We start from the raw sequence: 13,548 nt of genomic DNA on the forward strand, positions 1-13,548 counted from the left end.
CTCTCTCCGGATGTACGTGGACATACAGGTGCATGCACGTATCTATGAAAATACGTGTCCATCGATTGCCGTGTAAAGATCCATTTGCTTGACTTGGTATATATGACTACACGTGGCTATGCAACTTTGAGGTAGACGAAGGGCGAACACAGGCTCGTGTTTGAGTTCGATCTTGCACTTGACTGTACGGGTTCCGTGCGCCTCTCTGTCGGGCACATCATTCGAACGGTCTAGTAAATGAAAGGGCATATTGTAAGCGTTTGTTGTGAAAACCGAAACGTGTCTCGAGCGAGGAGGATGGCGCCTCATTGCTTCCCGCTGCTGGGAAACGAGCTCGAGTGCTGCGTTCGGGGCTGATTTCCGGGTTCCTGGTGAAGGGAGGTTCGGCGGCCCCCGCGACGAGTGCATACGGCACTGCATGGAGAGGGCGACCAGTAAGAAAATTCATAAATAGCAAGTGAATCTTGGAGCAGGTATTGGCGAAAAGCGACGGTGCCTTTATAGAGAAAAGTGCTGGCAATTTGATAGGAACCAACTGAAGGTGTGAGGACGCGAGAGGAGGGACCGATACGGAAAGAAGAAAGGCGAGATGATACTGGAGGACGACCAGGAAAACGTCGAGACAGAGGAGAGTGAAACAGAGGAGACAAAGCCTTCATGTTAGCTAAACAAGTCAGGGACGAAAACCTTAGCCAGACGAGGAATACCCATTAACACTTTTACGTATCTTCTTTTACAAAGGAGAAAACAGACATACGGTCGGGTCCTCGAGACAGCAGCGCACACTAGAGCGTTGCCGCTTCTGCCTCGCCGGCTCTGCATCCTAACAACCGAACGCGAGCGTCGTGCAAACACGATCGATGCATCAAAGGGACGTCCGGCAGTATCGCAGGTTCTCTTCCACTTGATCTCGCCTAGAGAGGAAACGGTCTCATCGCATTCCCTTTGGCATTCAAATCGAAACATGTCCATGTGCCGAGACGGTGAAAAGCCCACTCGAGCACACACTCGCCCCCGTTAAGCTGTAAGCTAACCCCGGAAATACGCTCTAGCAGATACGAGCAAGCGGGCTCCTGACCGAGTGTGGCCCACTATAGATCCGCGTCATCTTCCGGTTCAAGAGGAGGCGGTCGCCGTTTGCCTCCAGGTTCCACGAAAAATTTGGACGTCAGTTCTTTCAGTTTCTCGTTTTCGTCAACGAGCGCTTCGCGGGTCTTCTGGTAGCGCTCGACATCCGCTCCTGCAGGATACGCCTTCATCCCGTAGGACATGTCGCCATCAGCAGCTGTTCACGGAGAGGAGAGACAGGCACAGGGGCGCAAGCGCGGTTGATTCAGAACACTTAGTCTGCTTGAAGCACGATGGCTTGGGTCGCGCCGTTTTACACGCACACACACGCACACGCGTATCTTTCTTCGCACACACGTTTTTGCCAGCTGCCGAGGCAGAGGCGACCCGGTGACAACACCTACAGGTCTTATTTATTTTACTATTGTCAGTGTTGGGGCGATGGCTATATGCAGACGTGCGACTAACAGGGTGCCCCACAATTCGATCGGGAGACAGACAAAACGTGGGAAAATGGCGAGTCCGGACACACATGGACCGAAAGGTGCACAGTCAGCTCTACCTACGTTGACCAGGCAACCACATACAACCATCTGGAAACTGGGGAGTAGCCCAACATACGCCGAGAAAACCGTCAGCCAATAGGCAGGGACCTTCTGAGATCGGAGCAGAGAGCCTGGGCTCCGTCATATGTGTTAGGGACTCACGCGCTCTGAATCCACTTACATTTATGAACCACACTGGCCGACACGGGCCTCTCCTCGACATAGTATGTGATATCCGCGTGATCCGCGACGAAATCGTACACGAGCTGCGACTCCATCAGATTCAACGTCCGCTCTGTTACCAGGTCGGGCTTCTGGCCGGGACACTGAACAAAACAGCGCACACGAGAACCAAGAAGCAACAGAAAACCAGAGCTTGGCCCAACGGTCTTGAACACAAGCCCTCTATTGTGTGTACAAACGCGCGCCAGCAACCGCCGGCAGGCGAGCAACAGGGACGTGCTTCGCTTGCAGGTTTGGGGGGTCAATCGATCGTGTTCTCTGTTCCCAGTTGCGTGGAAATGACCAGCTTTTTCAGGCGACGGTGCGGATCCAGTACCTTCATCAGCGTCTCCTCGACAGACTTCATGAGTCGCGCTTGGTCAACCTTCAGGTTTTCGTTCTTCAAAATCGCCTGAGAGAAGGGCGACACATCGCTACCCACAATGAAGCAGCGCCGTAAATGCAAGAGCGTATCACGAAAGGTACATACAGTTACACACACCTGCGTGTTTGCAGTTTTACTTGTTAATGCATGCACATTTTGCTCAACCTGCACGCATGTTTGTACACATGTAGATGCACGTTTCACGGCAGATACGCTTTGAAAAGCAAATGCATTCAGAGAGAGGTAAACCGCCCTTTGAACTGCTTTCAGAATGCGGACCTTGATTGTGAAGGCAGTCTTTAGAAGTTTAACGACTACGTTGACATTTTTGCACTTCCACTCCTGATATTTCTCCTCCGTGTCCAGACCGGTCACGTCGTGGCCTTCCATCTCCTTCGACTTCAGCTGTTGCTTGTACGTCAATCGCGCCTGCTCTTCGATCAGTGTTTCTGCGACCAAGCGGATCCCACGCAGATTCGCCAGAAAAACGCGAAAACTGGATTTATTCTCCACGTCGTTGTGATTTTTGCCCCAACCAGTGCTGTCTGAGCCTTTTCCGAGGCACCGGTGGAGGCAGCCCGGAACGGATCGAGGAGTGAAGCCTACGCGGTAGGCAAAGGCGTCTAACCCTACGGCGACCGCGCGCGCGTGTTCCCGGCACCATAGCTGTGTTTATCCTCACATGCATAATGACGCATGCTCATAGCTGCATCTGTCCGAACCGTTGTTCGTCCTCAGCCTCCGTGCGATCGGTGTCTCGACGGCCGATAGTACTTGCACATGTTCTCATAAACGCATGCGTGTGAAGAGGGAACAAACCGTGCGTTCACTATACACATCCGCCACCACCGCTACGTCCACAGTCTCTCCCGAGCCGTAGGATCTCGGCATCGCCTTTGCGTCGCCCTCTCATTGCATTCGTTTATTGCCACGAGTCTTCGTAGTTCTTTCTCACCTGGAGCCTCAATTGTGGTAATGTCATCGAGGGCAGCGGCGACGGCGCCGCGACGGGCCTTAACACTTGCTGCCTCCACGAGCTCGTCCCCGGTTGCTTCCAGCTGCTCCATGAATTCCGCTCGAGTCGCGTTCAAGAACGTTCTGTAAAATGCATCTGACGAAACACCACGGGCGGACAAAAAGTCTTCCCGTAACTGTAGTCAGTTCGTGCGCTCAGGGCAAAAAACAAGAGGCTTCGCCGGCCGCCAAGAAACGGTTTCGCTTGCCGCAGAGTCAAGGGCGACAGGCCTGCCGTGTGCCCGTCCTTCTTCAAAAGGCAGACCGGAAAGAACAACATGCAGAGCAATACGAATACATGCGTTCGCCTACAGACACACATGTTTATCTACGTAGGTGTGCACTAGGTTTCTGTGTACCCCGGCTTTGCAATCACCTCGCCGCCTTCGGTCTGCGTCCACGCGAACAGTGGGCGGGGCGGCGATACCGAACCGCGTGTGTAAGCCCCGAAAGTGTCGCCTGGTGTCTCTACAACGGGGAGGCGCCGCGGAGGTTGCTTCGTTTGCCGCGCAAATACGCTGGACACCCGCAGGTCTTGGAGTCTCTCAAGGCTGCCTTGCCAGCCCCGGCGACTTGCCGCGTTTCTTACCGTCGAGTTCCCGTGGAATTCGACGCTTCACGCCGAGGCACTGGACGTGGAGAATGGTTTGAACGAGCCGCTCTTCGTCTTGGTCGAGGATGTGCTCTTTACGCTCATCAGTCAAGTCGATTCCGCATTTCTCGCTTGCCTCCCGAGCGAGGGCGTCGACCGTCGCCAGGCCCGATCCGTCTCCTCCTCCAGCGGCGGCCTCTCCCTCCAAGAAGCCTGTGGCGGAGACGCGGGGCGACGGCGGCGCAGCTTGCGAGGAAGCGGAGGACGGAAGTTTGCCAACCTGCTCGATGCCCGAAAAAGGAAGCATTTCCTTGACGGAGAAGGGTAGCGGCACGCGAACCTCGCGTGCGTCGCCTTTCCGGATCCCTAGCAGACCGTCAAGGAGCTCGGCGCCGCCTTCAGGGTTGCTGCCGCAAGCAGAGAAGCGCGACAAACGGAAAGGCGGAGACGTAAAGGCAGAGGAGAGGGAAGTTTAAAAGCAAAAGGAAAGACGACGGAGAGGGAGGGCGGACTCGAGAAAACGATGCGCCAAACCAGCGTGCGGCCACGCCGCAGAAACGGGGACACGCGAGAGATTCGATGAGAGGAAAGTGCCCCATTTCGTGCATTCGTCAGACCAACACACCGCACCTTGTCTCCGCGGGCCGGCTTTGCCTTTCCACGAGCATGCAGAGTGAAACGCCACCCTTGCACGCCTCCAAAGAGCTACGAATCCAGCCTGCAACGCGAAGGGCGTTTCGACTCGAGAGGGTGACCCGTCTCTGTGCAGAAGATCGCGACACGGACCCGTAGCTGCAGACACGAAATCTAGAGTTTCTCAAAACATCTCGGGTCGCTCACATTGCAGTCGTTTCTCACCAGTCTTTGTCTAAGATCACTGTTACCACGCCAGCGATGAGGTGCTTCGGAATCTCGTCGCCGCGTGTCTCGTCGCCCGTCTCGAACCATCCACGTATCACCTGGAAGGAAACGATGCTTCGAACCCACAAGAATAGGCCTTTTCTCTCTCACCTCTCGACGCAGATCTTCGCACAGACGCATCTCCGTCCTTCCTTCCAAAAAACGATTGGGCAAAGGCGGTACGGTGCACCATCTCGAAAGACGAAAGGCTGGCACGTACGCTACGCCGTCGGATTCAGAGCGCGACGACAGTCCACTGGATCCATGCCGCCTCTCGCTGAATCGATGCGAACTCTCTCCGCCCGTCAGAGGACGGGATAACCACCTCACCTCAATTTCGACGGCGTCACCCACTCGCGCACGTCTGTCTGCGTTAGGAAAGTCAACCTCGGTCGCATGGCGCTTTGCCAGAATCTCCTCAGCCTTCTGGAACAGCAGGCCCTCAGGATACGGGGGCCTTGGAACGCGCAACTGAAAGCATAAATGCAAATCCGTGCACACGCCCATCTATCTATACACATATACATGGGTATATACGAATATATATATATATATATATATATATATATGCATTTGCATACACACGCATACGCACTCTAAGCTGTGTTTATGCAAATCTGTGCCGTTCGCGTTGACGCCCCGCGTGTCTTTTTGGGGTGAAAAAATCCACGGCGGCAGGTGCACGACCAGCTGATGCGAATTGGGTGACCTCAGGGACACGTCACCGCGGCAAACGCACTGGGGAAAACAGTGAGAAGCGGACAAATCTCTCCGGAAAGTTTTACAGCACAGCACCCCCATGTGCAGACGGCGAGGCGCATGCAGGGCTGACGCCGCCTGTGTCGAGACACGGTTCGCCAGCCGGGCCTCCATCCGCCTTGCTCTTGGGTCTGTGACCGGAGCTACAGACTGACCTTGAGGCCTTTGTAGTTCTGTTTGAACTTGACAGTTGGTAGCGTATCACATCGGATTTGGATCTTCATGGACTGGCCTGGAGTGAAGTTGGCAACTAGCTCGGAGTCCTTCTGCGCACAACAACGAAAGCGGGCACAAATGCGTGTCGAATACGTCGAGGTACGCGCCGCCACTTGTACTCCCCTCGACAGCGCAAATCGCAGACGCACACGCCTGTGTGGCTTTCAGCGTGAGTGCTCTTCTACCCAGCTAGGAGGGCGGCAAACGCACGCAGCGAAGTCTTGGAAGACGAGAGGTCTGTGTCAGTTTGGATCCTTGGGCTCTGGATGTCGACATCTAGGTACCTATCTTTATGCCTCTGTCGATCCGTATTTGCGCAGACTCGCAACTCTCTCCAGCAAGCGGCAGGAATCGACGCAAGGGAATTCGAGGCTACAGACAGTCCACGCCTGTGTATACACCCGAGCCGCCGGTACACCGTTATGCATGCACGCTGCCCCGTTTGAGAAACACGACGGTGCGTCTCCACGAGCTCGGGTCAGCGCCTTCGCGTCCCCTCCCACCTGGACAAACTGGGGTGTGCCGATCATCTTCGTGCCTTTTTTCGTGGCCTGGTGAAGAAGCAGATCCCCGAGCGCCTGCACGGCTCGTTGCTTCACTGCGTCGGCGCCGCCTGCGTAGTACTGCAGCATCGCGAGGGGGACTTCCGCAAGCCCGCTGCGGTATCCAGGCACGCGCAGCGTTGTTCGCAGGTGGGCGAGCGTCAGTTCTTGGACCTTGCGAGAGAAAAGACAGAGATGCGCGACGCGATATGAAAAGACGGCTCACCAGGGGAAGAGCTCCAGCCTTGAAGACACCGCTGGTATGACACCATTGCGGCTCAACGTTTGACCGAGGGCCCCATCGGCTTAGAAGCATGCATGCATTTTTATATATAGTGTGTATGAACGCATGAAGGTACGCAACAGATGTTTTCGCTTGCATGTGCAGCCGCTCCAGATCCCCTTGAGCCTTGGGTGCGCATTCAGAGACGCAGCGAAGTCCACTTGGCCACAAACACCAAAACATATATGCCTCAGACATCTACACATATGTGCCTCCACACCCAGCCCGGGTTAGCGCTTGCACTCTCCCAACGTGCCTCTGCGTGCACAACGTTTTACTTCCATATGCAATCTGTCATCCACTCTCTCTTTATATATATGTATATATATGCATGGGACACACTGAAGATCTGCCAGAAATTGCAATGTGGAGAGTGAACAGTATACATATTTATATATACATGACGAGGGTACAGAGTCTACACCTATGCTCACCCGTATCGGGATGTGTTTTGGTGCGACTGGCTAGGGACTGGCTATGGAGCGAGATTCAGGAACCGATTGGAAAGATTTATGTACACAGAGTAGAGATTTATCCACGGACCCGTCACGACCGGTGCAAGGCGTGCATGTGTGCATTATCCCGGATGAAGAGCCTACTTTTTGCGTGATGTGCCCGGGAATGTCCGCCTCAATAAGCAACGTAGCGTTCCCGCTGCCATGGACCTCGACGGGAAGGTGGCTAGCCAAGTCCTCGATGAGTGCCATGTCCACTCGCTCGCTTTCTTTGCCGACGACCTCGGGCGCGACGGCTCCAAATCGCTTGCCCCGTCGAAGATAGGCAGTTCGCCGCTGCATGAACACAAAGGAGACAGGCAAGTCTCGGTTCCGGCGTCAATCGCGCGGTACTGACTCTTCAGAAAAAGCTTGGAATCCCGTCGCTCAGATATCCCTCACAGCGAACGACGGGAGGGATTCGACGAGCATCTGACTCGTCGTGTCCCCTCGCTGGTCATACGAGTCGCGCCCGTACGATTCCGCTCTCCAGCCTCCAGATGCATGACGCATGCAAGCAGACTGGCATGAACGCAGGCCTTTCAAAAAGTGGACCTCGCGCGCAATCGAGAGTGCCCGTCGAGTTTCTCACGTAAGACGTGAGGCACCGTACCCCCTGGCGCACCCTGGCGCTTCCAATGTATCCCCATTTTTATGCAGTTTTGACTGCACGTTCCGACCGGGGATCTACACCCCCTTGTGCGTACACATACGGACACGTGCATGTACGTTTCTGTGCATGCCTGGATGTAGATACCGATCCGTATCTCTTCGCAGCTGTAAATTTAGGCGCTGCATAGTTACAGCCGACAAGAGTGCACTGGAGACAACTTGACATCCAAGCGTGGAACAACTTGGGAGCACATGCGACAAAATGATTCCTCGTTCCTCTGCTCTTTGCTGGCTTTCGCTGACCACGGCTGCCTCCTCAGCGCCGGCACGCAGAATCGATACGAAGACGCCACCTGGCGATGACCTCCCGAATTATTTAACTCAATTCGTGTTTGATTTGATCTTCTGTACCAACCGATCTAAAACCGTGATGTCTTTTCGTTGCACGACGAGCGGTGTGTTCAAGACTCGTGTACATTTTCGCGCCACTGAATACGTAGTTTAATTGGAAGCTGGAACACGGGAGCGTTCTTAAGCAGTAAGCGTAGACACTGAATCCATGAGCGTGTACAGTGTAGTTCTGTTGATCTATTTACACAGTTTTAAATGACAGATAGGGAACCGACACCTCGAGCACGCCTGCCAAAAACGTCTCTTTGCGAGAATACGTGGGTCCGTCTGCATACGTCAAAACGCATTTGCATGTGCCTGTCTGTGCTCGTCGCCGTCGGCCAGTGGGAAAACCCTTCCCCGTACCTGCTGCACTTCTTTCCGCCGCTCTTTGAAACTCCTGGTGCCGTGGGCGGAGCTCGGGACTTGGTTTGGTTCGGCGGCGTCCGAGCCTCCACTCTGGTTTTTTCCCTCTTTGATTTTGTCAGAGGGATCTGCCGCATCAGTGGCTTCGCTCTCGTCTCTCTCTCCTATCTCGTCTCCTTCGTCACCTTCGTCTCCGTTCCCCCCCGTTCGCGGATCTTGGGTGTCGCCTTCCGGGTCCGGTACAAAGTGGAGCTGCATTCGCTCCACCCCATCCCGATGTTCCTCCTCGCCTGATCCATTCCCCGTTTCTTCATCTCCCCCCTCTGTGCATCCACGCGCTCCGTCGCCCTCCGCCCAGTCGTCCGTCTCTCGGCCGCTGTGGTAGGAGGCGAGGCGCGTTCTCGACCTGTGAGGTTCGAGGAGCGCGACGGGAGGTCCGTGAGAAGCCGAGGCAGCGGGCGAACGGAGACTGGGACAGGAGGCAGAAGGTGCGACGGGACTGACGACCTGCCTCAGTGGCTGTGACGGGAACCAGTGAGCACGTACAGCTGACGGGGCACACCGGGACACCGAAGCAGGAGGAGAAAGAGAAGAACGCGACAGCCTCGATAAAGTTGGAGAAGGCTGGGAGATTGAATCCGAGGCAGAAAGGGAGGACAGGGGGAGAAAAGCGAAGAGGCTGTCGAGGTTCTTCACTTTGAGTTGGGGGCTGCGAACATGGAGAGTCCCAGCGGATCGAAGAGGGGAGGGAGAGGACGTCGAAAAGCAGAGTTCCTGAAGAGGAGAGCTAACACCCCCTGTACAGGTTCCGGAACGAGGCGACTCAATCGGAGAAGACGAGGAATTCCTTTTGCTCACAAAGACAGACGCGGGCGGCTGAAGGGGAGTGGATGACTGTGACGGCGAGAGCAAAACTGACCGGGCGACAGGCAGAAGCGCGAGAGACAGAACAAGCGAGAAGCAGACGCAGTTCCTTTCGCGAAGTGCGTGCAGGAGAGTGCGGCGTCCCCGCAGCTGCATTGCTCTCATCTTTCCCTCTCCTGGCTGGTGGCCCAGACCTCTACAAAACGCGAGAGGAGAGAAAGCGTTTGTAGGGAAGACACCCCCGCCGTATGCAGGCATGAGAAGGAAGGCGCGGGTCTGCCTCTGCGCATCGGAGGACGGAGAGAGAAGAAGCGCCGAGGGAGAAGAGAGAAGAAGCGCGGAGGACGGAGGGAGAAGAAGTGCGGAGGGAGAAGAGAGAAGAAGCGCGGAGGGAGAAGAGAGAAGAAGCGCGGAGGGAGAAGAGAGAAGAAGCGCGGAGGGAGAAGAAAGAAGAAGCGCGGAGGGAGAAGAGAGAAGAAGCGCGGAGGGAGAAGAGAGAAGAAGCGCGGAGGGAGAAGAGAGAAGAAGCGCGGAGGGAGAAGAGAGAAGAAGCGCGGAGGGAGAAGAGAGAAGAAGCGCGGAGGGAGAAGAGAGAAGAAGCGCGGAGGGAGAAGAGAGAAGAAGCGCGGAGGGAGAAGAGAGAAGAAGCGCGGAGGGAGAAGAGAGAAGAAGCGCGGAGAGAGAAGAGAGAAGAAGGGCGGAGAGGGACGGTCGCCACAAGGCCCCACCTCGCCGACGACCGCGCCTCGGCTCTACGTACTGGACTGCATTATCGAAGGGGGGAAGAGGAGTGGAATGGAAGGGACAAACGGGCCGTATTTAGCGGAATTTTGGCGGCAGAGACAACAGAGATGTGCAACACGAGAACCAAGAGGGACCGCAAGGCGCGGCAGAGGGGACACCGAGAGACAGAAGGGACGGCCGCAAAACGCGGCCTGGCGCGAGGGCGGAGAAAAAGAACCCGCAAAAGAGAGACGGGACGGTGATCAAGTTAGCCTGCGAGAAGCGGAGGGGAACGGAAAGTGGAGAGAGAAGGGAGGCGCCGAGACACCGAGAGAGGTCAGGACCAAGAGAAAATAGTCCAAGGAGAGAGCAGGACAGTCACGAACCGCGGAATGTCTCAGAGCAGTTCTCGCGGTGTCTCCCGTTGCGATGTCTCGTGCGTTCCCCCTTGGAAGAACGCACGCTCTCTCACTCCCACAAGAAAACACGCGTGTCACAGAGACAGCGTTTTTCTCGATGCAATTCGATTTGCTTAGAGTATCGAGATTTGTGCGGCCAGAAAATAACAAGGAATCGACCGCTGTCACGCAGCTGCATGCACCAGCTGATACACGCTACACGAGACATGCCGGCGGTTTTTCGCGCTCAAAGTCGGGACTGGAGCGTGCTGGGAAATGATACTGCGCAAGGTTTTCTTTCCCTTGCGCTTCTCATTTCTCTGGCGAAGGGAGAAAGGCGGAGGTCGACACAGAAAAGAGGCTACCTTTTGCCATCAAGCACGCAAAGAAATGGGCGAGGCCGTCGGGTCTCGTGATCGACGTAGACGCACAACTGGTCCAGGACAGCTGTGTGTCGCGTGAGCGCGCGCTTGTAACGTCAAAAACGCCACAAAGCTCCACAAACGAGTACGTACCAGCATTCTAACTACCTGCCGTTCGTTTCCTTTGCATGTGCGTATCTTGTGCGTACACAAAGTGTACACGCGGGGTCGTCTGCCGGGGAGAAAGAGATGTCGGGGCGCTCCTGGAACTTGCAGAACGTCACATAAAATCTTGTCTCCCTCTCAGCCCACCAGAACGTTATGAACCGCAACACGTACGCGGCAACTTGCAGCTGAAAGGGTCTTGCCATGGGATGTCTTCAAGTCTCTCTGCGTACGAACGACGACGAAACACAAGTCCCCGTCGTTTGGAGGTGTAATGTTGGCCTGACGCAGCTCGAGGCGTGTAATCTCATTGAGCTATCCACTTGCAAACAGGAGCTAGGTTCTCGGTTTGCGACCGCTTGACATTCTGTCTCGCAAGTCATGCAGCTTCTCCAGGTGCTGTTCCACAAAGGTTCCTGCTCAAAAAAACCGGTTTGTTGCACATGCTCAATTCCTCGTTAAACCTTATCGCCTCTCGAGGGCGCGTGCCCGACTCCGTGGAGCTCTGGAAACCCAACTCTGGAAGCGTCAGCCGCGAGGGGGGGTTTTGGCTGTGAGAGCGCTCTTGGGGGTTGATGTCACTTTGTCGCTTCCCGAATTTCTGGGATGACCACATGCGTAAGCAGTGTAGAAGTAAGACGCGTTCTCACAGCCACTTTGGAGGGTATCGGGGACAGCAAAACGAGCGGATTGGACCGCATTTGTTTCACGAACAATGTGCTGTTGTATATGCAAGAGGGCAAGGACAACCGCCCGAGTTTGCTAAAAAGAATCATGAACGCGCCAGTCAACCTTTTCTTCAGTGGGGGAAAGCCGCGTGCGGTTTCGGATTTATCTTCTTGGCAAACACATGGTGGAGGTTACAATGGGTAAACGTCTTCAGCACCATCGGGGATAAGTTTCTACGCGTCTCAATCACATGGCTCTTTGTTGTTCGCCCCTCGACCTCGCCACAAGCTGCGAAAGAAAAACCCAGCCGTCCAGTTTGCCTGTATCCCCCTGCCTGGGGCACTTTCCCCTCGCAGAGGAGAGAAAAACGGCGCGGAGTACAGGAGGAACTTACCCCCTAGAAGACTGCGATCTTCAGCGGCTCCCGAGCAGAACGTGAAGATCCTGGAAGTGTGATGTGCCTGTTTGTTGCCGAAAGCGGTCTGGTTGTTATTGCCCTCGGTAAACGTGTGCAAAGGAGAGATACTGTGAGACAGGCGTTCTAGGAAGGAGTCACAATAATCCACACACTCTCTTGCACATTTGCCTGTCGTGCACGAAATTACGGAGAACGGTTCCGGAAAAGAGTGACCGTAGGACAAGAACAGCGAAAGCGGCAAGCACGTGAGCAAAAGTATAACAGGTGAAAATCGTGTTTTACGGATCTATCTCTGGTACAGAAGAACTACCTCAGACCGCGGGCTGGCTGAGGATGCGCAGAACGACCAGGTAGAAACCCATGGATTCCGCTTACCAATGGATTTATCCTCATTTCAAAAGATTCGAGAGTTTCGCCTAGAGAGGGCTCGATTCATGCAGACCGGGAACTCCAAACAAACAGGCAAAATCTCACCACTAGGACGGTGGTTTCTCGTGCGCGCAAAAGGCTGAGGTCTAGGAAGGACAACAAAGACCTAAAGCCCCGCTACGTCAAAACACATTCTTTTCGTCTGTGCGTCCTTCGCGAAGAAGCAAGCTTTCTGTGGAAACCGTTTTCGTTCAGAGGACCGGAGGAGGCGCGAGGCGGGTCCCCCCGGATGTTCTCGGCTGTTTCGTTGTCTTTTGTTTTCTCGAAAAAAACGCCTACTTTTCTGAGCGAATTGCTCTTCTTTTTTGATGGCGCTCGAAAAGCAGATGTTCACGCAGCACCAAAGCCCTTTCCTCCGCCGTAGCCAAGGGCTGCGGGTCATCGATTTTCCGTGTTTTTCATCGAGGTTCACGGCGCGTTGTCTCTCTCGCGCGCGGCTACTCCCCCTCCTCTCGGCCTTTGTCTTGAGCCTCGCGCAGTTTTCTGTGTCTGTGCGCTTGCGATGGTTCGGGAGACGTCCGGTTTCTTTTCGAGTTTCTCCAGAGCGCTCTCCCCAGAAATCTGCGCGTTGCCATCTTTGAGCGGAAGCGTCTTTTCTGTTTTAAGCAGGAACACGAGCCAGAAAAGCCGAGCACGGCACGCCCCCAATGTGGACAAACTCCGCGGTTTGCTCGTCCTCTCCTCCGAGAGAAAGTTCCAAGCGGAACGGTCGCGACAGATGAATAATTGAGGTTCGGAGAGACTCGGCTTCGCCTTTGCGTCGGTCTCGGAAGAAATGCGTTTTTGTCTCCGTTTCTCACGTACGCGTTAGAAAGCCTCTTCTCCGACGCACACTCCTTTCCTCTTTACTCTCTCCTTTTTTCTCGCGGAGCTTTCTCTACACCTCGCTGGGAGGACGAGCCTCAATGCGGGGTCGTGGCGGGCGCTTCTAGACGGCGCCTGTCTGTGTCGTTTTTCTTGGGAAAGATTTAAGACCCGCGAAGTTCCGACCTTTTTTCGTTTCCCTCCCCTACAAAATGGACTGCAGAACCGACTCCCTCTGGTCTTCCTGTCCAGGCTACGCCGCTCCCCTCTACAAACAGCCCGTCGACTAGCTCGGCCTCCCGCGAAAGAGTTTCCTGTCTTGTCTTGC

At 55.0% G+C, this 13,548-nt stretch overlaps 1 protein-coding gene across 1 annotated transcript; it reads right to left on the reverse strand.

Annotated features, from left to right (window-relative positions):
- Positions 1–1,091: 1,091 nt before the first annotated feature.
- On the reverse strand, positions 1,092–9,408 carry NCLIV_059640 (conserved hypothetical protein; the record flags this gene model as incomplete). Its single annotated transcript, XM_003885518.1, has 13 exons — positions 1,092–1,285; positions 1,795–1,939; positions 2,173–2,247; positions 2,500–2,669; positions 3,176–3,331; positions 3,824–4,233; positions 4,685–4,785; positions 5,057–5,197; positions 5,641–5,751; positions 6,205–6,417; positions 7,126–7,317; positions 8,389–8,857; positions 9,308–9,408. 13 exons carry the CDS (start codon positions 9,406–9,408, stop codon positions 1,092–1,094), a joined length of 2,478 nt encoding a protein of 825 aa, XP_003885567.1.
- Between the last annotated feature and the right edge of the window lie 4,140 nt (positions 9,409–13,548).

The sequence above is a fragment of the Neospora caninum genome, chromosome XI (genome assembly GCF_000208865.1).
Source record: "Neospora caninum Liverpool complete genome, chromosome XI".
Classification (NCBI taxonomy): Eukaryota; Apicomplexa; class Conoidasida; order Eucoccidiorida; family Sarcocystidae; genus Neospora; species Neospora caninum.